This window comes from Acanthopagrus latus, chromosome 1 (genome assembly GCF_904848185.1).
Source record: "Acanthopagrus latus isolate v.2019 chromosome 1, fAcaLat1.1, whole genome shotgun sequence".
In the NCBI taxonomy this organism is placed as follows: domain Eukaryota; kingdom Metazoa; phylum Chordata; class Actinopteri; order Spariformes; family Sparidae; genus Acanthopagrus; species Acanthopagrus latus.
The window spans coordinates 1,875,063-1,898,619 of NC_051039.1; the positions used below are offsets into that span (position 1 = coordinate 1,875,063).

The following is a 23,557-nucleotide window of genomic DNA, read 5'->3' on the forward strand; positions in this document are numbered from 1 at the left end:
GTAGTTACATACGTAACTTTCGTTCTATTTCATCCTTACTGACCGCCAGAGGTGGTGCTTCAACCCTGGATGACCCATAACAACAAAGTCACGAGGAATGCCAAAACATACCTCAGTGAGAGGAAGCAGTAGAGGTGGGTAACAGGGCCACACCCAGTGGTTGGGGAGTGGCCACATTCACCCGATAGAATCTGGAGAAGGTAGTTGGTGATGCCCACGATGCCCACGATGCCGCATCACAGATGTCCCCCAGGGGCACACCACGCAGAGCCGCCCATGATGTAGAGACAGCCCTAGTAGAGTGGCACCTCACCACGGATGGCAGGGGGCGACCACTGTGTTTATACACCTGGGTGATGGCATCCACAATCCAATGCGACAGTCGCTGTTTGGAGAGGGCAAGGCCTTTCTTAGGACCACAATAACAGAGGAACAGCTGTTCTGACCGTCTTATGCTTGTGGTCAGAGTTATATAGGCTCTTAAAGCCCGCACGGGGCACAGCAGTCCTAACCTTTCCTTCCCTGCAGGGGGGATAAACTGTGCCAGGTGGATAGGTCGGTTAAGGTTCGACAGTGACAGAACCTTAGGAAGAAAAGCTGTATTCAGCCACAGAGTGACCCCTGAGCCATCTGAGTTCCACCTCAGGCATGAGTCACTCACCGAGAGAACATGTAGCTCCCCGACACGCTTTGCTGAAGTGATGGCAAGGAGAAAGGCGGTCTTAACAGACACCCACTTCAACTCTGCCTGCGCCAGGGGCTCAAAGGGAGACAGACACAAAGCATCCAGCACCAGGGGCAGATCCCATGCTGGAATTCTCTGTGCCTTTGGGGGTTGTAACCTCAGGGCTCCCTTTAGGAAGAGGGACACAAGTCTGTGGCACCCCACGGTGATGTCGTCAACTTGGGCGTGTCGAGAGGAAATGGCCGCCACATACACCCTCAGGGTAGCAGGAGACCGTCCGCTGTTCAGGAGTGACTGTAGGAACTCCAGAATTTTTGGAATTGTACAGTGCACTGGGCCCTCACCCCTGTCTGAGAACCAGACGGAAAACAGTTGCCACCTGTTCTCATACTGCATCCGGGTAGAAGGTGCCCTTGCATTCAGTACAGTATGTTGGACGGTGTCTGAACACTCTGTCAGCAGCGGGTCGGGCCCTGCAGTGGCCAGAGCCAGAGCTGCAGGCGATGAGGGTCAGGATGCCAGACCTGGCCCCTTAGCTGAGACAGGAGATCCATCCTGTCGGGGAGACACCACGGTGAGCCGCAGCAGAGCCTGTGCAGCTGGGGAAACCATGTCTTCCCTGGCCAGAAAGGAGCTACAAATAGCAGCCTGTGGAGGACCCAGAGGTCATCGGAGGAAAGGCATAAAGAAGACCCTATGGCCAATTGTGGGCGAGAGCATCCTGGCCCTGAGGGCTGGCCCCCTCTGTCAAGAAGAACCAGAGGGGGCAATGGGTCGACTCTTCTGTGGCACCTCTGCCCTGCTGAAGACGTCCCAGATACTGAGCACCACCTCTGGGTGAAGCCGCCACTCCCCCGGGGGTGGCTTGCGACGTGATAGGAAGTCTGCAGCCCAGTTCCGTTCCCCTGACAAGTACATCGCCCTTATGCTGGCTAGGCGGGGGGCCGCCCACAACAGGAGGTCCCGGGACACCTGCAACAGTTTGCAGACCTGGTTCCCCCTTGGTGGTTTATGTGAGAGACGGTTGAGACATTGTCCGACCATACTAGCACATGCCTCCCTCTCAGGAACGGAAGAAAAAGCTGCAGTGCCATGTGCACTGCCCATAGCTCCAGCACATTGATATGGTCCGACCGGTCCTGTGCAGGCCACAGGCCTTGAGCTGTCCGGTTCTGCCACACAGCACCCCACCCTGAGCGGGATGCATCTGCTGTGACTCCCGATGGGATGCAATGGAGCCCATGAGCATGCCCTGAAGGAGAAATGATCTCTCCCTCCATGGGGCCAGAGCAAGGAGGCAATGCCGTGACACTTTGAGTTTCCTGTCCCAGTGCCGCTTGGCATCCAGGTGGAAGCTGCTTAGTCACCTATGAAGGAGACGCAGTGCCAGCAACCCTAGGGGGGCCATGGTGGCAGCAGCCGTCAGCTTGCCTAAGAGGCGCATATACTGGAAGTAGTGCAAACAACGGCCCTCCTGGAAGAGGAGAAGGAGGCGGAGGATGTCGCCCATGCGCCGAGGTGATGGACAGGCCTTCATGACAACGGCATCCAGTATCATCCCCAGAAAGAATGTATTCTGTGAGGGGACCAGGCAGCTCTTTGTGAAATTTACTCTGAGACCGATCTGGGCCATATGTGAGAGGAGAATCGCTGCATCTCTGGTCACCTGAGACCGGGATGGCACACAGATCAGCCAGTTGTTCAGATACGGCAGGATCTTCATGCCCTGCGACTGCAGGGGTGAGAGGGCTGCCGCCACACACCTGGTGAACACCCGTGGGGAAAGGGAGAGGCCGAACGGGAGCACCCTGAACTGAAAATGGCAGCCCTGAAAGGCAAACCGCAGAAATTGTCTGTGGTGTGGTGCTATGGGGACATGAAAGTATGCGTCCTTCAAGTCTATTGAGGTAAACCATTCCCCTCTGGCAACAGTACGCAGAACCTCTGCAGTACTGTGCATGTGGAACTTCAACACTTTCAGGAACCTGTTGAGTCCCCTCAGGTCGAGGATAGGGCAGAGTCTGCCGTCTTTCTTTTTGACAAGAAAGTAAGTCGAATAGAACCCCCCAGGTGACAAGGGGTCTACTGGCTCGATGGCACCCTTGTCCAGGAGGGCGGACAACTCCTAGTTGAGGGCATGGGCTTTTGCCGAAGGCTGGGGGCCGGCGTCGGAACTGAAGTTTGGACCCATGGGTTAAGGTGGAAATCACCCAAGGGTCCATGGTGGAAGCAGCCCAGTAGCTGAGCTGCTGCTGGGAAAATTAGCCGACGACTGGCCCCGGATTCTCAGCGCCTGGTCCCCCGGCCTCTAGAGGCCCTGGGGGGACGACGGGCAGCGTCAAAGGCCTGGGGTTGTCTAGAAGGTGGACGTTCGGGGACTCGAAAGCCCTGAGGACCTCTTTGAGCCGGCTGTTATGCCGGTCACTGAGACCTAAGGTAGCTGCTGGGGAGAGTCTGTGGCTGACAGCGGCGCCTGGGGGGAGCTGAGGAGCCCCCCGGCCTGCTGGGAGGAGGCAGCAGCAGAGAGCTGCTGTCGAGTCTGCCTGGCCTGGACTGTGCGCTCAAGCACCTCTACAGCAGCCAACCCAAAATTCCTGCCAGGTTCCACTGGAATGCTGTGGAGGGTTCTCCGACACGCCTCTGTGAGAGGTGACTGTGCCAGCCACACCTGGCGGCAAGCCTGGACAAGTGTGGACATCAGGCGCCCCAGTTCACTGGACATCAGAGCAAACGCCTGCAGAGATGCATCACCAAAGCTGTGGACGAAGCGTCCAGCGTGGACTCCTGCAGGGATGCTGAGAGAGCGAGCATCAGATGCGAAAGGGAATTTCCAATGCGTCCGATGCATGCTGCTGCGTCATAGGCCTTAGAGAGCAGGTCATCTGTAGCCCGACATGGGGGCGTGAACACCTGGCATTCGGCCTCAGAGCCTCATCAGGTGAAACAATGAGAGCCGCTATAGCCAGCTCAACTGCTGGCATGTGGGCCAAGCCGAACTTGGCTGCATCCTGCATAGCTGCCAGGGTCTGGCCATCTGATGTTGCATGAGAGAGGGCTCTAGTATCTCTCCAGCATGCGTCCAACTCTCTCAGGTATTCCTCTGACGGAGGCACAGTAAAGGTGGCAGGGGCTGGACCATGCCTGAAGAAAGCACTGGCGGGAGCCGGCTGAGCCTGCGGAACATCCAGCTGCAGGCGGGCCACCGCCATACGAATGATGGCACCCATGGAGTTGTCCTCGGACCCCGCACTGCAACTGCAGGCTGAGGAGCGGGAGCTCGCCCCTGAGGTGTGGGAGGCAGCATCCTGGGGGACCACATCAGCCCCATAGTCAGTGAACTCAGTGGCTGAAGCCGCCAAGGAGAGCACATCCTCCTCTGGTTCGAGCATTGTAGCAGGGGAAGCAGGAGCACCCGCATCCACTGCACCAGCCCCAGACTGGATGGCTAGGAAGAGGGATTTCATTTGATTTAGCTCCTCAGTCAATTGGTCCACCCTGGAGGCCAGTTTAGACTCCTTGACCCTCTTCCCGGAGGAGGCGCCTGCAGCCTCTGCCGCCCGACGTTTAGGTCGGCTAGGCTGTGCTGGAGGCAATCGCTGGGCTGGGGTCAACTGGTCCGGCTCTGGAACATGGCCCAGCAGGTGTTCAGCCTCAGCCAGTCTTGCAACACGCACTGCCCGGGGCATGAAGCTACAGTTCATGCAAGGGTCCTCTGAAAGTCCCTCCCTCAGTTGTTCGACGCCAAGGCACAGAGGACACATATCATGACCATCTTCAGACTGCAGAGGGGCCAGACAGGCCGAGCAAAAGTGGTCACCAAGCATGGTGACAACCGTTCAAATACAAACCAACTGAGAAAGACAACAGATGCTGGGAGAGGGAGCAATGCACTGCCTTCACCAGCAGGTGTCGCACAACAAACACAGTTAGTCTTAGTGGCTAGCACATCTGCTAACGACAAGGGCAACAGCACCCGCCTATGCTGGGAGTGGGAGCGTGAGCACTACCTTCACCAGCAAGGGTCAGCTTGCTGCGCAAAAAAAACAAACCAGGCCCAACCGCAGGTGCCACAATAAAAAACTAAAGTAGGCCAAATGTAAAACGCCGGTATAACTGCCAGAGAAAACAAACACAGCTCAGGATGCAGCTGTTACAGAAAAAATATAATAATATACACCTATGATGGGAGCGGGAGCGCACACACTGCCTTCACCAACATGGGAAAACTACAACAAAAGGTGGGTACAAATTGTACAGATTACTCACAGATGTAACAGTAGTACAGATGTCGGGAGAGGGAGTGAGTGCACTGGCTTCACCAACATATAAGAGTACAATGGAAAACCGATACAACCAATGGTGTACCGATTACACAGACAGTAGGTCAAGCGGACAACGCTTGCTGCTAATGCCTGCCAATAAAAGCACAAATGTTTGGAGAGGGAGCGAGTACACTGGCTTCACTGACATAAAAGACTACAACGGAAAGCGGGTACAATCAGCGGTGTACCGATTACACAGACGCTAGGTCAGGCAGGCAATGCTAACCACTAGTGCCCGTAACTAATAGCACAAATGTCAGGAGAGGGAGCGAGTACAGCGCCTTCACCAACTGTATTTAACAAAGAAGAGATACCCAAAGGAAACATAACACTACGCCTGGTATACTCAGCCAGTTGTAGAGACGAACCGATGGTGATCCGAAGGGGTGTCCACGGCAAACCGCAACAAACCTCCCATCTCAGCTCGTCGCAGCCCTTGGAGGGCGAGCAGCTCGCAGCTCTGACAGGTTGTTGCAAGGCTACCAGTGACGAAGTAGCAGTGAAGTACACGTTTTAGTTCAGCTAGAGCTCACTGATGTACGTCTACCTGCAAAGCGAGAAGATGAGAAGGAACAGATCCTCTGACGTCACTGGAAGATATAGGCTAGCCGGTATCGTCAGGGGTCACGGGAGACTTTGTTGGTATTAACACTTGACGTGCGCATGCGCGAGATGGAGACATTCAGTGCTGAAGCACCGCCTCTGGCGGTCAGTAAGGATGAAATAGAACACACTTTTTAAGCCATATAAACAGTTATGTATCATGTGAGTGGCTCCGAGTGATTATTCAGTCCCTGTAGATAACACAAACACAGGATACTTGGATTAAAGTTCTCTCTGTGGGCTGAAATGTCCAACAACTGCATCTCAGTCAGAAGAGACATGTTGGGCACTTCACCTGTGGCACAATTGGATTCTTTGTGGTCATAAAGTTGTTATCACACCCACGTAACAGAATCAGCTCCAACTTTTCATGACTAATGTCATCCTTCAAACATGCTTTTTTTAGGTTTCCATTTCCTGGCCTGGTGTAATTTAAACACTGGACCATTAAGAGCCCAGAGCTTCTGTCTTTGTTTTGTACTCTTTCTTACATAAAACACAAGATTAACACCTTGAATACTCACTGACTGTAGAGCTTTTTGAGATTTTATTGCAAGGTCAGGATGATTGTCGAACAGTTTCCCACAGCAGTAATTCAGATCTTATTCCGGAGTGATGTCTACAATCTTATCTGCAGATATAAAAGACTTGAGGTAAGAGAGCTCAAAATGCCTCAGTGTGTTTCAAAGGAGGTGGCCGTTACTGTCAAACAGCATTGGAGGAGAGACTGTCTGGCTGACTGGCTCATCCCATCGCATCTATGAAGACCAGCTACAGACAGATGGATCTTTGCGAGTGATCTTTGTATAATCGTCTGGAATGGGTATAAATATTTAGATTTTAGACAAGGTTAGATGAGATGTTGTACAGGTTTATTTGAAGCAAACTGAGGTCTTGCTGGAGTGTGAAACATCCTGAAAAAATTTCCAGCCCTGGACTAAGATTCTGAGACTCATCCTAAACACATCCAACCACCTCCACAGATGGAAGTTACAAAAAGAGTTATCATGCTGGATTTTAAGATTCATTATGATATTTTTTCTCCATCTCTCCTCTAGGTGGCACCATATCCCGCTCTACCGCAGCACAGGTGATCATTCGTGCTTCTGGCGACTCAAAACCTCAGTTTTCACAAAGAGTCTACCATGGCACTGTGGCAGAAGAGCAGGACCCACAAGTTCTGATTCTTAAGGTAAGTTTCTGTCATCAGTCATGTCCACTTCACCCACACCTGTTCATCTGATATCCAAAACCAATTTGTGTCTAGGTGTGTTTGTTGAGAAGGTGGGATAACTCAGGATATTCATCTTTTTGTCTTCAGGTTAACTTCCAGGTGATACCTGAAGAGAAACCTGTGACTCTTCGAGTTGATACACACTCTGACAAGTTCTCCATCTCCTCCACCGGTGAATTCACCACTAAGGTGAAGCTCGACTATGACGAAGGCCCACACAACTACTCTGTGACCATTTCCATCTCTGACGGCGTCGACAGTGACAGTGCTGTCGTGGAGGTTCAAGTCACTGACGTCAACGACAACAGTCCTGTTTTTGCCCCCAGTTCTGTCACAACATCAGTCCCAGAAGACTCGGAGGTCGGATCTAATGTTACTGTTGTACCAGCTACAGACAAAGACAGCAGCTTCAACAAGGAGATCAGATACTCGCTGAGAGGAGGAGAGGGGAGGTTCGATATTGATCCTGTGTCTGGGATGGTGAGTGTGGCTGCTGCACTTGACAGGGAGACCAAGGCAGAGTACAACCTGCTGGTGGTGGCTGAAGATCAGGGTCGTCCAGCCAGGTCGGCCACAGCCTCCCTGCTGGTCCAAGTGTCCGACATCAACGATAACATCCCCGAGTTCTCAGCGGCTGAGTATCAGGTTGAAGTGTTGGAAACAGAGTCAGTGGGTAAAAGCTTGCTCACCCTATCAGCTGTAGACCCAGATGAAGGAGCAAACGGGAGAGTTTCTTACAGCATTCTCCAGCAGAGTCCCTCATCAGACCCTGCTGTGTTTGAGCTGGACTCTTCCAGTGGGACTCTGCAGCTGGCCCAGCCTCTGGACTACAGTGAGGTGAAGATGTACAGCCTGATGGTTCAGGCCTCTGATGCAGGGACCCCCTCACTGGTCAGGAACGGCTCTGTGGTGGTGAAGGTGAAGGACGTGAACAACAACCCTCCTGTGTTCAGTAAGGAAAAATACGACGTGGCCGTCTTTGAGAACCTGGCCAGCGGTGCGTCCATCCTGACGCTGGAGGTCACTGACAGGGACGAGGTGAGTGCAGGCAGCTGATTAAGAAAATATTCAGTTCTTAGTTCTGTGTGATCACATTCACTGCGTGTAGCTAACTGTGGGTTAGTCCACAGCATTTTTAGTAATCAAAAACTTCATCGGGTGCCTTTAATCTTCTCCATTGCTCACTGAAGTTTTGTCTCATCTCTGTGCTGCACGATCAGAGGAAATGAGAAGTATGAATGTCATTCTATTATCCCTTTAATGTAGAATACAGCTCAAATGGTTTAATTCTTGCTGGTTACCATCCACAAGCCAAAGCATCCATCACTGCAACCTTGAATATTGATTTGCATACAATAAAATCCATTTATTTGCTCTTGTATTTTATTTATCTAATAAATTTTAAGGATCGTCAGATTTGTATCAGATGGAAACACTGATACACTGACATGTAGCTCTTACAGTTTGGACCTCGGCACCGCTGCGTTATTATCAGTTTTATATAGTGTATAAAACTGTGAATCATCTCTCAGATCATACTTTATGTTGTTTTTGATAAGCTTGTGATACCTGCTGCTATTAACTTGGTGAACAGTGAAGTCAGCAAATGTGTGTAACACCCTACAATCATATCTTCTTCCTCAGGGTGGATTCTCCAATGGTCACTTCGTCTACACCAGTGATACCTTTGACATCAACAAACAGGGTGTGGTGACACTGAAGAACGACGTTACTCTGGACAGAGAGACAAAGGACAATTACATATTAGAGGTATAAGTTTTATTATTACAAAAAGACAGAGTGGAAGATGTGAAGCAATGGGAGGACTTTCATATTTAATAGTCTTGAGTTTTAATTAACATACTTAGCTTGTGTTGTAAAGTTTAATAAAATAAAAAATAAACTGAAATAACTTTTTGTTGTAACAGAAATGACAGTAAAGATCCTGGTACTGTGTGCAGCTGAAACAAGTAAATCCGACTCCTCACTCAGCTGATCTTGTGTTGTCCTCCTCATCTGTCTCCAGGTGGTGGCGGTGGATCAGGCCACAGATGGTCTGAGAGCCACAGCTCAGCTCAACATCACTGTCCTGGACTACAACGACAACGCCCCACAGTTCCCACCTATCGCGGACCCCTTACAGATCCCCGAGGGCAACTACACCGAGGAAAATCCAGGCGACATTGTCACCATCGTCCCCACTGACGCCGACCTCGGCCCCAACGGAGAGGTCACCCTCTCCCTCTCCTCCCCTCACCCACTCTTCAGGTTCAGAGAGGTGAGGCGAGGAGAGGATTGTGCAAATATCTTTAACCTGTACTGCGTTGGTGCTCCGGCTCTGAGTCATGTGATGTGTTGCAGGATGGGACATTGCTTGCTGTTGGAGCTCTGGATCGGGAGAGCAGGGAAACTCATGAGCTGTTGGTGAAGGCCTCAGACAACGGCACCCCACAGAGAGAGGTGAGAGCAAAGCCCTCTCTCGCCATTCAGCAGCCAAATCCTATTAAAAGCAATTACAAGTTTAGTGTCTTTGCCCCAAAATAAGATTTAAAACACCTGTTTCCCAAAGGCTGTACATTATGTGCACAGTTTCACCACACTGACTTGTGTTACAGAGTGTTGGGCCTTGCATTACACAAGGCACAAATAAGAAGTGCAACATTAAAAGGGGGTTTTAGGTTTGGCTATCAATAAGTAATGATAATCATTAAATTGTCATCAAATTATGACAGCTTGACTACACTGCATTGAATATGGGATATTCAAACGCTGAACTGAAGTTCGAACAATTTCTACAGAGCACTTTCAACTTGAATTGAGAGCAGCAATAGCAAATGGCTCAAAGTGGCAGTTAATAACCTAAAAGATCTTGGTTAATCAAATGGGTTACAAATTTGATTGATAAATCAATTCTCGTTACATTGAAATTGTTCGTAAGTACAAATAAACGTCCACTCCTGTAGTGGACTAGAGGGGTTAAATGTAAAGACTTTAGGCAAAAGGATTCAGACAGGATTCAAACTTACGCGCTGTACAAACTGTGCTGAAATTGCTATTGCACGTTAATAATTCAGTTAATAACTAGAACCAAATTTACCATAACCTTCCTTCCTTGATAATCCCGTATACCAGCGGGACATCTTCCTCTTCCAGGATCATCAGAAGTCCGTCTGCAGCTGCACCAAATGTTTGACACTGTAGTGAATCTCAACTGTCTCAGTGTTATTTCATTTTTTATCCAATAACATATCGGGCAAAAACGAGCTCAACCAAGCTCATCCATCATAAAGGAACTGAAAAAAAATGTGATGATGAAATGTGTATTTAAATCTAATGAATCAATACAAACTGATGTCACAGTCCAAACATCATTATCTCTCACATGTGTCCTGTGCACCAGAGCTTCACCACCATCAGAGTGAGCCTCACTGACGTCAATGACAACAAACCTGAGTTCAGCTCCAGCAGCTACGTCAGCAGCATCCTGCTGAAGGACGCAGAGAAAGGGAAGCTGCTGCTGACGCTGGAGGCCACCGACAAAGACGCCGGGGACAACTCGCTCATCACCTACAGGTCAGTTCAGCCTGTGATGTGGTTTAAAGAGCCCGAGTCCAACTTACAGGTCAGATTCAACTGTGATAGTTTTAAAATGCTTTAAAAATGTTTTTTAAAGATGTTTTTTCCCTCTGCTGATGCAGTTTCTCTGCAGGAAGTTCCCCATATTTGGCTTTAGACAGTACGACTGGGGCCGTGACCTTGACCTCTGACCTTGCTGATGTCAAAGAGGACACCACACTGGTGCTGACGGCCACAGCTGAAGACCACGGCGAGCCTCCCCTGAGCTCCACAGGTCAGTGTGACAGGAAGCAGCAGGTGGTTGTTTGTTTGTTCAGTTTTAATTTCCCTACAATATGAAATTATGGATGTTGGTTGTTAATATTTCCTGTGTGAACTGGATGTTCCCTGCAGCCCGTGTCGTGGTCAATCTGAGGGTCGTCAGTCTTGTGGAGGGCGTGGCCTTCGGGAGCTCCTCCTACAACTTCAGCATACCTGAGCACCGGACTGTGGGGACGACGGTGGGGACAGTCTTCGCCTCCTCAGGAAGTGACCTTTACGACGTCTCCTACACACTGAAAAAACACTCCGACCTGTTCTCCATCGACGCCAGCGGAGCCATTAAGACAAAAGCAGAGTTGGACAAAGAAGAGAAGGAGTGGTACGTCCTGGATGTGGAGGCGGTGGACACGAGGACTCCCCCTACAACAGCTGTTGCAACGGTAAAGGATTTACTTGATGTCCTAAAAACCTGATGATGAGCTGAATATTTAACTATTGAAGCTGTAATCCTCTTATCTTATTATATCACCAGAAAAATACAAACTTCTACGATCAAACTCTTGCTGAAGTCAGTCGGGAGATGAGTGACAACATGTTTTCCAGTGAAGAAAAATCTCTAGTGTCGTTCTTTTCTCTTCTTTCAGTTGTGATGTAACTGATGTTATAGCAGCTACGCTAACCATTCAATGAGCTGAACATTGTTTTGTTCTTAAAGAAACAGTCGCTTGTTTTGCTGGTTGTCACATCTAAACCACACTGGTAGCTGCCAGTAGATCAGTTTGTATCCAAACTGGTTGTGTAGTCAAGTTTTTAAATTGAGCAGCTCACAGTTGTTGACTTCATCCATGATTCCACACAAGAAGTCTTCAGACATGATCCAGCTCTCTGTATCTGTCCTCAGAGCTCACCAGCCTCTTCTCTCAAATCTCACTCTGAGGACATTTTATCTAACCACTCCTGTATCTCGACTCGTCACTAGCCCCATTCACGCTACTGTTTGGATGATGGGATCCTGTGCTAATTCTCCACCTCTGGAGGTAGTATCAGAGGCGCAGTATTGATGTGAATGGATATCAAGGTTATGTTGGTCTGACAGTCTGATAACTACACGGGTCCTTCACTCAACAAAATAGAGAAATGTCCCACAAAGCAACGTCACATGGCCAAACAGCGTCTGTCACCTGTGTGAAAGGGGCTCTTGATACTGTTCTGTGTTAAGAAACAAACAGGACCGTCAACATTATCTGTCAGTGATTTCAGTATTTTGACTTGTCATTTCTTCTCCCTCAGGTGACGGTTCAGGTGGAGAACGTGAACGAGCCTCCACAGTTTTCCAAACCGCTTTACCAGGCCTCCATCGTCAGCATCGCTGTGTATAAAACCCCTGTTGTCACTGTCAAGGTAAAAACACACCCAGCCACCGTCGGCTCGCTTTTGTTGGGAATTAATTACACAAATTGTAATAACAGATAAAAACATCTTCTCTGTTGTATGAGAGCAGCGCTGATAAAAAAGAGAAATGTATCTGAGCAGGTTGAACTGAGCTGTGAGCGACGTGGTTAATGTGTCACTGAGCCTGTTATCTGATCGCTCACTGGAACGTTTCCATGACTGTCAAAAGCTCAAAGGGTTGAGACAAAATGGAGACGTCCCAACAGGCGATACTGCCGCGATGCAGCCAAGATCAGCAAAACCTGATCAATCACTTCAGTGAACTGAGGCAATTTAACTTTGAGTCGATCAGTCTTGAGAAAACACGATCCTGCACGCTGCTCCTGCTCAGCACAACAAGTAGAGGACAAGACATCCATCTTGACACGCGGACCAAAACTCATTTATTAATACCTGTAATGTTTTAATTCTAAATCCTCCCCCTCTCCAGGCTTCAGACCCTGATGTGGGTGACCAGGGTCGGCTGGTCTACAGTCTGGAAGACAATACTTACTTTGACGTGGATCCGTCCACCGGTCTGGTGTTTGTGGTGTCAGCAGTGGAGCTGGCTGGACAGAAGGTTGAGTTGAAGGTGCACGCTGACGACCTCCAAGGACTTCGAGCTACGACCAGGGTGGAGGTGAGTGGAGGAAAATGTACAGACGTTTGTTAGAAAAGAACTCAGCATCCAGCAGAGACTAATACTAAGACTAACACTAAATTACTTCTCTCCTACAGGGGACCAATAAAGATGCATCTTAAACACAAGACAGTAATGTTAAAGCAAACAAACAGAAACACCAAAACTTTGAGATAAAAAGATGTTCCAGTTGTTCATCAGTGCCAGGATCCCTTTCCTTTTTCTTTCTGCGACAGATTTGGCAGTTTATTTCATTTATTTTTCACCTATTTAAGAGAGAAAAGAGATTGAATGAATTGTTTTCCATTTTTTTTTAATTTGTGATTTCTTTTCTTTTTTTTTAGCATCAGACCTAAAAGCATTTGTTGTATTTTCTTCCTGAAGACACAATATAGTTTACTTAGGAAAAATGATCTGGACAAGAAAATGTTTTTCTCCCGACACATTTTTCAGATTAGAAAAACAAACAAGAAAATCAATCAGCCAAAACTTTTATCAGTTTTCATAGATGGAAGAAAAATATTCTAAAAATGATCCGAGCTCAACCTGTTTTCACAGATGGAAGTTAAAATTACGACGTAATGTGTTTTCTTTCTTGCCTCTCGGAGCCTCTATACATTAATGTGCATTCAACAAAAATACTCTTTATCTTATATCTCTTAAAAAGTGAGGAAAATAATTGGAGACATTAAGTTTCTTTGAATTCTCCCCAAAATAAAAAAATCACCCTGCTCCAAATTTCTCAAAATGATATAATATACAGAATTAGTTTCACAGTAAATAAACGTGTATTAATTAGAAATGGAGATAAAAATGGCCAACAGTAAAATGGCAGCTCCTGCTTACAGCACATTCCATCAACTTGCTTTCTGAACGAGGCTCTCGTGGTGCTGAAAGACGCTCTGCTGCTCTGCTGCACTCACCACTGTCTGTTCTGCCTCCAGGTGACGGTCGGGGGAAGTGTGAGCAGCAGCGACGTGGTCGTCATCCGCCTCAACCAGCCAGCTAACACTGTGGAGAACAAGATCCCCGACATGGAGAGGTAAGACAGGTTCAGCTCACCATAAAGACTCTTTGGAGATGTTTTGTTTCCAGTTTATATAATTTGTAACTTATTTATTCCTCTCAGCTCTTTAGTGAAAGTTCTGGGCTGGAACGTGAATGTCGTCGGGGTGTCCAACGATAACGGAGGAGCCTCTGAGTCCAGGATACAGGGGGCAGCTGTGAAGAGTCTGGTCAGCTTCATCTGTTTGGATGGAGGGACGGTGGTGTCCGGTGAAGAAGTCACAACGTAAGAGTTTGATTTTTAATGACAACATCCAGTGTGAACCAGACAGATTTATATATTAGTTAGCTTCCATTTACAGTCCTGCTTCTTCTTGTGATTTAAATGTTATCATTTAAAGTGTGAATCTACAAAATCTAACTATATAATAAAACGTTATGAATAAAGTGTTTGTACGGTGATATAAACTAAAATTCAGCACGTTAATTTAAAAAGTTGGAGCCGACCTCTTGTGTCTGTTCCATCAGGAAGCTGCAGAGCCAATCAGAAGCTGTGAGGGCGGAGCTAGTCAAAGTGTTCGGGGACAGTCTTCAGTTCGAGGTCAAGTTGGAGGTGGAGCCTCAAGGCCCCGCCTCCAACCAGGCTGTGGTCATCGCTCTGGGCGTCCTGTTGGCCCTGAGCATGATGGGATTGATGGTGGCTGTCGTCTTTGTCGTCAGGTGAGACTGAACACAATGTGACTCAGACTGGTTCTTCTTCACAGGACGTCAGTATCATGTGCACAGCTTCTCACTGCTGCCACCGAGTGGACAGATCAGAGAGCGACAGTTTCACCACCTTCATTTAGAAGCTCAGATGTGAAAAATGTACAATTGCAGTAACCTCGTCCAAGTTATCAGGTCATATATCTGAATTAATTAAATTAAAAATAGAAAACTAATTGTGACCTTAAAAGGTCTAAAGTTCAATTCAAGTCAGGCATCAGGAGAATCATAAACTTGTGACTTCCTGTCTGCTCTGTTCTAAGTTCGGCTGAATTGTCGCTGAATAACTGTCCAAAATAGATTTGTTTGAATAAAATTAACAAATTGATACAGAAAGCAATTATATATTCATGAAACCTTGAAACTGAACAAAGGGTGGACGCTAATGATGAACCTTAAACTGTTTTAACCACAAATTAAACAGAATCTTTTTTAATTCAAAGTGCATAATATTTAATTAACGTTTATACATCAGCGTCACAACACGTGACTCCAGCCAGGATTTCTGCCAGGATGAAGGAAGTTAAAGCTTCATCATGTGTTTAATCTCTCAGGTTCAAGAAGACGAAGGATCTTCAGGAAGATTCTGAACAGAGTTTTGACATGAGCTGAGGCGGTAGAGGTTTCGAGTAAGTCCTCTGAACAACTCGTCATGTTAAAATGTTGTTACAGCTCTTAATTAAAGGCCTGTTTATAATAGAAACCTCCTCTGTTATGTTTCAGCAACAAAGCTTGGATGGATTCTGAACCAACCAAACAGGTAACAGAAGAAAATACGTCATTTGAATAAAATAAGTTGTTTGAATGTTTGATGATTATTGGTTTGTGTTATAGAGGTCGTCAGTGGATAAGAAACCAGACTTCAACAACAGTGTGAGAAGCCGACAGACGGATGATGATGATGGAGGTCCCATTTCTGCTCTCTGATCTGAACACAGAAGCTTTCAGTCCGACTGTACGGAGTCTGCAGAGCGCCACCAAAACAACCAGCGACTTTCATTTTGTTTGATTATATTTCATTTACACATTTTTATTTGGACACCACAAACTGTCTGCTCTCCAAATATCAGCTTCTGTTCTTCAAGATGTTCATGATGTTTTTTCTGATTTAAAAAACAAAAAAACAGAAACGGCACCTAAAAATCTTTTCCTTCACTGAAAGTCTGCATTGAGATTTAAAGGAACAGTTCACCCATAAATGTAACAACAAGTTTCCAGCTGCTTCAGTTGTTCAGCAGAACGCTGCGACTCTGTTTTACTGTGAAGCTCCAGAACTGTTGTGTGGACTACGACACTTCACCTCATAGCGTAAAATCAAGTTACATTCATGGGTGAACTGCTCCTTTAAAGAGAGACTATTTATTTATTGCCTTTAAGTGGCCGCTGAATATGTGGATAACAGCTTTAAATAAACTCATTAGTAATTAATTAATCTTTGACCATCAGGGCAAAGAAATTAATGATCAGTTATTGAGCAGAAACATGAACCCTTCAGTGAGTCTCTGTTGTCATGGATGATGTATTTGTAAAATGGCTGCCGTTAAGCAAACCGAGTTTGTTTCCAGTTTTCAAATTCAATATAAATCAAATGTCACATACCTACTTTTGTTTCCAGACGCAGCTTTTACTCTTTGTCTCTTTTACAAAAATGTAAATAATAACATAATAGTAACTTTTGTTTCCATGTACACAATCTGTAAAAATATTTTTTTTTCCTTTTGAATCAGTTTGGAATTTTTCTTTTCTAATATTTGCAAATGTTTGAAATAAAATCTGAGAAAAAAAACAAAACATTCTTCTGTTTCTGGATTTGTAAATAAATCATCTTCTTACAAGATGTGAACTGAACACAAAAGACAAGATCGTCCTGAATTTAAGATAATAAAAATAATTCAGACCAGATCTGACTTTTCCTTTCCTCTACAATATCTTAGTAACCTAGTTTTAAAATGTTTTGACCAGTTTTTTTAAACATCTATTAATATCAACTTACACACTTTAAACTCGCTGCTCGAGGACGTCTGACCCACTCGGCTTCTCGTACGTCTCCGCTGCAGAGAGCCTGGAAACATTTAAGACTCGTGATTTAAACTGAGAGAAAGAAAAAGACCTGACAGCTCCACATGGATTTCAGTTCATAATTCTTCATATTAAAACTGTTTTTATTAATTTATTCTCTATTAAAATAAAATCAGAAGAAAATCAGAACACAGCAGAAGAAGCAAAAATAAACAATAGATTATGGAATGTACTTCACTAAAGAAAATAAAAGCTCCAGCTGGTCCAACATGGGGGCTTTATTTCAACCACAGTCAAATAAAGCACCGCTTTTATATATTCATATATATATAAAGATATTTATATATATATTTATATAGTTTTCATATACACCTTCAGGCAATGACTAGAGAGGATTCTTTACAGAATCAAGTTTCTTGTGGTTCTCTTAATTTACAGGTAAACTTAGTTTCTGGATAATTAAACCACAGAAAAGTCAAGGCAACTTTCTTTTGCCTCGTTCATAAAGTACAAAACTGGCACAGAGGACGACCATTTTTATACACAGTAAAAATGCAATAAAATTAAATTACATACAGAGGAGACAAAAGTTCTGTAAACCTTTCCCCGTTACAGCAAATAAAATCACTTTCCAAACAAATTCAAATCAGTATAAAACAAACAGAAAAAAAAAACCTCAAAACTTTTATTTTTTTTGCCCTTTGAAAGAAATGTGCTATAGCTTGTACGACTTTTTTTTCTTCGTTGTCTGTCAAACGAGGGGGTCGGCTGTGCGTGGTGGAGTCTTACGGAGCGGAACGACACGGCGGCGCCACTGAAGCTGGAGAAAAGACCGACCGACTGAACATCAGCAGAAGGCAACGGACAGCAGCACACGAACAGCAGGAGGAGAAGAAGAAGAGAAACGGAAAACAGGAAGCAGTTTTTTTTCCTCTGAGCAGAAGTCAGATTTCCAAAGAGAGAAAAAACAAAAAGAAAAGAAAAAAGTTAGTTAAAGATCTCATGGCGGCTCTGAGTGGATGATGTCATGAAGAGGGCGGGCCTTTAACGGAGAGTTTGGTAACTATGGCGATGGTGGCTTCCACCGTCCTGTACAGCATGTCCAGCATGTCGGGTGGGGGGCCGGCGCTCGGAAACGCCTGGGAGGAGGGGGCGTGGCCACTGCAGCCTTCTGGCCCCTCCCCCACCAGCCCGAGGGCTGACGGGAAGGTGGCGTCCTCTGAGAGGGGCGGGGCTGAACTGCTCTTAGAGCCCGCCTCCTTCTCTTCCTTCACCTCCTCTGACACCACGTCGCCCCTCCTCCCTTCCCGCTGCTCCACCTCCTCCTCCTCACCTGCCGCCACATGTCGCGGTGGCTCAGGCTCCTCCCCCTGCACAAACCCCTCCCCCGCCTCCTGCAGCAGCGAAGAGGAGGAGGAGAACGAGGAGGAGGATGATGAAGAGGCCTCCATCTTTTCCTCTTTCGGAGAGGAGTCCAGGTTCCCAGAGGAGGTGGGGGCGGGGTCAGGAGAGGGCGGGTCCTGCTCGGTGCCCGGGTCGATCAGCGAGGAGGAGTCCCGCGTCTCCGTGTCCGAGGTGCTGGTGGGCGTCAGCGCCTCCTGGTGGTCGGGCTTCGGCTCGCTGCAGGGCGGGAGGGCCGAGGAGGAAGAGGAGGAGGAGGAAGAGGTGGAGGCCACGCAGAGCGCCGCCGCATCACCGGGACCCCTGTCGTCATCACTGCTCACCCTCCGCCGCTTCACCGGGGTCGCTCCTTCATCCTCGGCTACACACACACACACACACACACACACACACACACACACACACACACACACACACACACACACACACACAGAGAATCTCAGGATGTGGATTTGAGGATTAAAGGTTCAGTTCACCTAAATCAAAGGAAGTGTTTTGGTGCTCTGGTGTGTGTGTGCATGCATGTGTGTGTGTGTGTTACCTTTGGCCTTGTGGTCTTTGGCCTCCAGCTCCAGAGCGCTGCGCTGCTGGACACAAACACGACAGCGACCCAGCAGCTCCTGCAGGGCGGGGCAGAGGGCGGGGTCGACGGCCTGCGGCGGCTGGACGGAGAGCAGCAACACCAACGCCCTCAGGTCCTGACGGAGGGAGAGAGGAGACATGGACTCGTTAAGAAGGACAAGAAGATAAAGAGGGCTGTTCTGTGTGTGTGTGTGTGTGTGTGTTCGTACGGCGTTCAGCAGGCCGCTGGTCTTGCTGAGCTCCAGGCGATGAGCAGCCAGCTCAGGCTGCAGGCTGCTCTGTTCATTCAGCAGGTTGGTCACCAGAACACCGATCAGGTTGGAGCAGCTGGGACCCGACAGCACCTGGACCTGCACACACACAAACATGGTTGCTATGGCAGCATCATCTCCAGCTGAAGCCACGCCCCCTTCAGTTGACCTCATGGGACTATACAGAGAAAATCTGAAGACACAAATCTTTTATTGATCCTGTTTCAAAAAGATTTGATCAAATAAGGTCCCATGAGGGAAACAGGAGGCTGCAGACACTCTCTGTCTCTGGACTGGAGGAGGAGCTCCACCTGAGCCTGGAGCTCCTGTACAGGTGTGTTCTGTGTACCTTGTGCAGGAAGCAGGTGAGGAAGGAGTAGGCCACGTTGTTGTTGAGAAACGTCCTCTCGTCCATCAGGATGCACTTGATGTACTCGCTGAAGGCCGGATCCTCACACAGCAGCTTCACACACGTCTTAGCCAGAACGGACTGAAAAGAGAAACGACCACATGAGCTCAGCGCCGCCTTCTGCGTGAGACCAGAGCCTGAGAGCGGCGTTAATCGTTTGTCCCGAGATAAAACGTTTGAAACGTGACAAACCTGCAGCTGACAGAGCTCCGTCCACAGTTTGGGGAAGAGTGCGAGGTGGAGAGGAAGTCCTTCATACGCTATCAACACACCTGAGAGAGAGGGAGGCTGTTAATACGTACCTGAGACATGACTTAATGTAAGGTATGTATATCACTCACACACACACACACACACACACACACACACAGATCACGTACTGAGTTTGACGAGTGTGTCTGTGAATTTCTCGCAGTTGATGGCGACGCGACACAGCAGGTGGATGAACTGGTGGTAGGACAGGAAGTAATCCAGCAGCATCCGGTCGTACACCTCGTCTTTACCCTGAGACACACACACACACACACACACACACACACACACACACACGCACACACACACAGAGTCAGAAAATAGTATAGCTACACAAATCACATTGCGATTACTTTCACAGATATTGACATTTGACTCAAACATTTAATTTATCCTAAATGCTTTCAAAAAAATAAAATAAATAAATAATAAATCTTTATCCTAAATGATGAATTGCTTCTCAGCAGGTGTGTCACAGGTGAGCGTACCTTGCCGCTCTCCACCATGGAGGGCAGCAGACACATGTTGAGCTCCGGTCTCGGAGGTCGGATGTTGTTCTTGGCTCCCATCAGCTTGATGTTCTCTCTGCAGGGCAGGTAAGGTCCAAACGACACTGAACACACAAACACACAGTCAGTCAGTCAGAAATCCACCAATATCATACTGAGGAGGAGGAAGAGGAGGAGGAGGGGGAAGAGGAGGAGGAAGAGGAGGAGGAGGAGGAGGAGGAGGAGGAGGAGGAGGAAGAAGAGGAGGAGGAGGAGGAGGAGGAGGAGGAGGAGGAGGAGGAGGAGGAGGAGGAGGAGGAGGAGGAGGAAGAAGAGGAGGAGGAAGAGGAGGAGGAAGAGGAGGAGGAGGAGGAAGAGGAGGAGGAGGGGGAAGAGGAGGAGGAAGAGGAGGAGGAGGAGGAGGAGGAGGAGACTCACTGGGGATGTTGCTGTGGTGGTAGGTACAGTGGTTGTGCTGCAGGAACGGGACCAGCGTGTGCAGGAAGTCGTGAGGACTCAGCAGAACCAGTTCCTTCAGCACATCTGCAGGAACCAGAACAAAGAGCACGAGATAAATAACGGAGCGTCGACCTTCATCACCGTCTGATCATCGAGGTAAATTTAAGACTTTTCAACTGTTAGGAAATGATTTTACCCAGGCAGGCGTTGCGGAGCTCCGGCGGGCTGTAGGAGTTGAGGAGCGTGAGCAGCTTGTGAGCGAAGTCGATCCTCTCCTGCCACTGGATCAGAGCCTGCTTCACATCTGGACGAGACACACAAACATCTGTTCAGAACACACACACACACACACACACCTCCTGCATCGCCCCTCATGTCTTCTTCTCTTTACCTTTGCGCTGCAGGTACGGCCGCGTGGCTTTGAGGACCGACAGGAAGATGGACAGCAGCTCCACCAGGTCTCCGGTGACGTGACAGGCGGTGGCCTCGTGGTACATCATGTGCAGCGTGTTGAAGGACTGCAGACGACAGACGCACAGAGCAGCGCTTCATTTACAACCGCTGTACACTTCTGTTCCTCTAAAATCCTACAGGACGCTCAGCAACAGCTTTCTGATCACTCCCATGTTTTAATTAGTCGTATGTCTCATTATTTTTGATGCTTTCTCGTCTGATGTAACCACGAGACCCTGATCGTACCTCCGTCATGAGGATGAGTCCTCTGTTGAAGACCACCAGCAGCCGGTCCTCGTCGTTCTCCAGCAGAACCCTGAAGGCACTGAGAGGAACAACAACACCGGGAGTCAGACAAAGTAACAGTGTGCCGACATTCAGTCTGTGTTGTCTTCATGGCGCCGTGCTGACCTGATGAGCGTGGTCCAGCAGGAGCGTCCGTCCAGGCAGCGCAGGTAGCAGCTGATGGTTGTTTTCTTGAACTGCTTGATGTCCTCCAGCTCTTCTTCTCTCATGTCGGCTCGCTGAGCCACGAACAGCTGCATCAGGTTGAAGAGCTCCTCCACCGCCTGCAGGGGGCAGCAAAAACACACGCAACACATTTCTATGATGCGACTGAATCTTGTATCTGGTCAAACTGCTCTGAAAACGAGACAAACAGATGTGTTTGTCCAGTTCATCCTGTGAATCCAGCTGAATTTGAAACAAGAAAAAAACGCACATGGACGGTATTTAAACGCTCTTCAGGGAACCTTTAACTGGTTACTAAACAGTAACAAAGCAAAGACAGTTTCTGTAGAGTTATTATAGATTCTTAATGCTCGTCACAGCGGAATTGGATAAGTCATAAAATCAAAACTGTTTTTGTGTCGTAGTGCTGAGGAGGAGTGGAGGAGTCTCAGCCTGAGGGAAGAAGCTGCTCTGTGTTCCGGTTGTGCAGCACTAAAACAAATTTTGTCCACAATCAACAAAACCAAAGAGTTCCTTCCAGCAGCTTTGTGTTTGAACTGAGTGCCTAAATCTGTAATCTTGAACCCTGTGAGCTCAAACACGACAACCTCTCGACCTGCGCAGGAAATAAACTGCTAGCAAGCTAAGAGAGACAACCAATCAAAGCAGACGACATCATGAGTCACACAGACTCTCCACCCACCCCGGGGTACTGGCTGGCGTGTGGCGTCAGGTTCTTGAAGGCCCACTGGATGTTCTGGTGCGAGGCGAGCTGGCGGGTGAAGGCGGGCGACTGCTCGCAGCACATGCGCAGGATGCCGTAGTAGGCCGGCAGCATGCCGCGGTTGAACAGCACCACCTCCTGGTCGTCGTGATCAGCCAGGATGTAGTTGAAGGCGATGTTCTTCGTCACCACTGGGTTCTGCACCACCAGCCGGACGTTCTCGGGACAATCCACACACATGTTGTACCAGAAGGAGAGCAGCGCCTGCTTGTTGTGGTTGGTGGCGATCGCTGGCTCGGACAGTTTGGGCTGCAGACAGAGAAGACGACACTCAACTTCAAATCATCCAGGGAGGGAAAATGTGTCAGCGTGAAGGAAAAAGAGAAACATGAAATAATACTCTGAGAACATACCTGGAACAGGTTCCAGAGGTCCATGAAGTATCCAGAGAACATGAGCTTCTCCGTCTTGGAGATGAGGCAGTAGGTCATGAAGCTGAAGTACTGGACCAGCTTGGTGGTGCCGTGAACGCTGGCGTCCACGTACAGCTTGGCGCGTCCCAGCAGCCCCAGCAGCAGGTTGTAGACCTGGTGGAGGACCACGGTGGTGTCGGGCGACAGCGGCAGCTCGCGGGTCGGCAGGTGGAGGGAGCGCGTGGAGCGGAACATCTGGCGGAAGGAGTTGCTGGGGATGAGGGAGACGAGGAGGTACGCCGCCGCTGGAGGGAGGAGAGAGAGCCGAGAGAGAAGAAGGTAAGAAAACGTTCTTGGATCCGTCTCATCCGGACCAAAAGTTAGTGGGGTTGATTCTGGGACGAGACACGTTCTACAGGCAAGTTTTGAGGAATTCTGTTTGGTAGATTTTGTGTTTTCCTTCTGACAAACCAACCAATAAAGCCCATTTCTGCTAGAACACGACACTGTGTGGATTTGGGCCCAACAAGTTTAACTAACTGACTGACCACGTCTGACACTGAGGCGTTCAGGGTCTTACATGTGCGGACCCGCGGGTAGTTGTGGGCCAGCAGAAAGCGCTCCACCCAGTTCTCCATGTTCTGCAGGACCCAGCTGTGGGCCAGTTTGTTCCTGGGAGTCTGGACAGCCAGCCAGTCCAGACACTGGGACGGGTTGTACTCGATCACCTGACGGGAGGAACGCAGAGCACACATGAGGCAAAAACACAGACGTGATTTCATTCTGAGGTGAGGAGAACCATCATCATCATCATCATCGTCATCGTCGTCATCGTCATCATCATCAGATGTTTAGAGTTGAAGTTCAAGAAATGTTTCATGAACAAAGTAAAAGATTTAAACAGACGAGTTGTTTCTGCAGCACTCTCTCGTTAACAGACATTTACATTTAAGAGACGATCGAGATAACGAGTCAAAACACAAGAAAAGAACCTCAAAACGCTGAAACTGTCTCTGATAAACATTCCAGACTAAACTCGATCCATCACTGTGTGTCTGATACAAAATAAGTCACACAGATGATCCTGAATCACTGGTTAACGCAAATAACACTGAAGAAAACAATAGAAAACAA

At 48.1% G+C, this 23,557-nt stretch overlaps 2 protein-coding genes across 15 annotated transcripts in view; one reads left to right on the forward strand and one right to left on the reverse strand.

Annotated features, from left to right (window-relative positions):
* LOC119017776 (cadherin-23-like) overlaps nt 1-16,003 on the forward strand; it is a 101,113-nt gene extending 85,110 nt beyond the window's left edge. For 12 of the 13 annotated variants that reach the window (XM_037094864.1, XM_037094870.1, XM_037094844.1 and 9 more), the window contains 16 exons: nt 6,669-6,802; nt 6,932-7,882; nt 8,489-8,614; nt 8,871-9,122; nt 9,206-9,304; nt 10,245-10,417; nt 10,543-10,694; nt 10,814-11,121; nt 11,972-12,082; nt 12,564-12,752; nt 13,697-13,794; nt 13,882-14,043; nt 14,286-14,477; nt 15,077-15,151; nt 15,246-15,282; nt 15,357-16,003. In XM_037094864.1, the coding sequence (XP_036950759.1) occupies nt 6,669-6,802; nt 6,932-7,882; nt 8,489-8,614; nt 8,871-9,122; nt 9,206-9,304; nt 10,245-10,417; nt 10,543-10,694; nt 10,814-11,121; nt 11,972-12,082; nt 12,564-12,752; nt 13,697-13,794; nt 13,882-14,043; nt 14,286-14,477; nt 15,077-15,134 (3,005 nt within the window). In that variant the 3' untranslated portion in view covers nt 15,135-15,151; nt 15,246-15,282; nt 15,357-16,003. The remainder of the gene's footprint in view (nt 1-6,668; nt 6,803-6,931; nt 7,883-8,488; nt 8,615-8,870; nt 9,123-9,205; nt 9,305-10,244; nt 10,418-10,542; nt 10,695-10,813; nt 11,122-11,971; nt 12,083-12,563; nt 12,753-13,696; nt 13,795-13,881; nt 14,044-14,285; nt 14,478-15,076; nt 15,152-15,245; nt 15,283-15,356) is intronic. The other variant, XM_037094900.1, reaches the window with a different exon arrangement.
* A 798-nt stretch (nt 16,004-16,801) lies between these two features.
* usp34 (ubiquitin specific peptidase 34) overlaps nt 16,802-23,557 on the reverse strand; it is a 47,865-nt gene continuing 41,109 nt past the window's right edge. For both annotated transcript variants that reach the window (XM_037098731.1, XM_037098721.1), the window contains exons 64-78: nt 23,004-23,151; nt 22,424-22,728; nt 21,990-22,319; nt 21,248-21,405; nt 21,083-21,161; nt 20,775-20,901; nt 20,580-20,687; nt 20,363-20,467; nt 19,925-20,049; nt 19,565-19,688; nt 19,377-19,456; nt 19,125-19,265; nt 18,734-18,874; nt 18,484-18,640; nt 16,802-18,303 (exon numbers count right to left, since the gene is read on the reverse strand). In XM_037098731.1, coding sequence (XP_036954626.1) covers nt 17,567-18,303; nt 18,484-18,640; nt 18,734-18,874; nt 19,125-19,265; nt 19,377-19,456; nt 19,565-19,688; nt 19,925-20,049; nt 20,363-20,467; nt 20,580-20,687; nt 20,775-20,901; nt 21,083-21,161; nt 21,248-21,405; nt 21,990-22,319; nt 22,424-22,728; nt 23,004-23,151 — 2,865 coding nt within the window. In that variant the 3' untranslated portion in view covers nt 16,802-17,566. The remainder of the gene's footprint in view (nt 18,304-18,483; nt 18,641-18,733; nt 18,875-19,124; nt 19,266-19,376; nt 19,457-19,564; nt 19,689-19,924; nt 20,050-20,362; nt 20,468-20,579; nt 20,688-20,774; nt 20,902-21,082; nt 21,162-21,247; nt 21,406-21,989; nt 22,320-22,423; nt 22,729-23,003; nt 23,152-23,557) is intronic.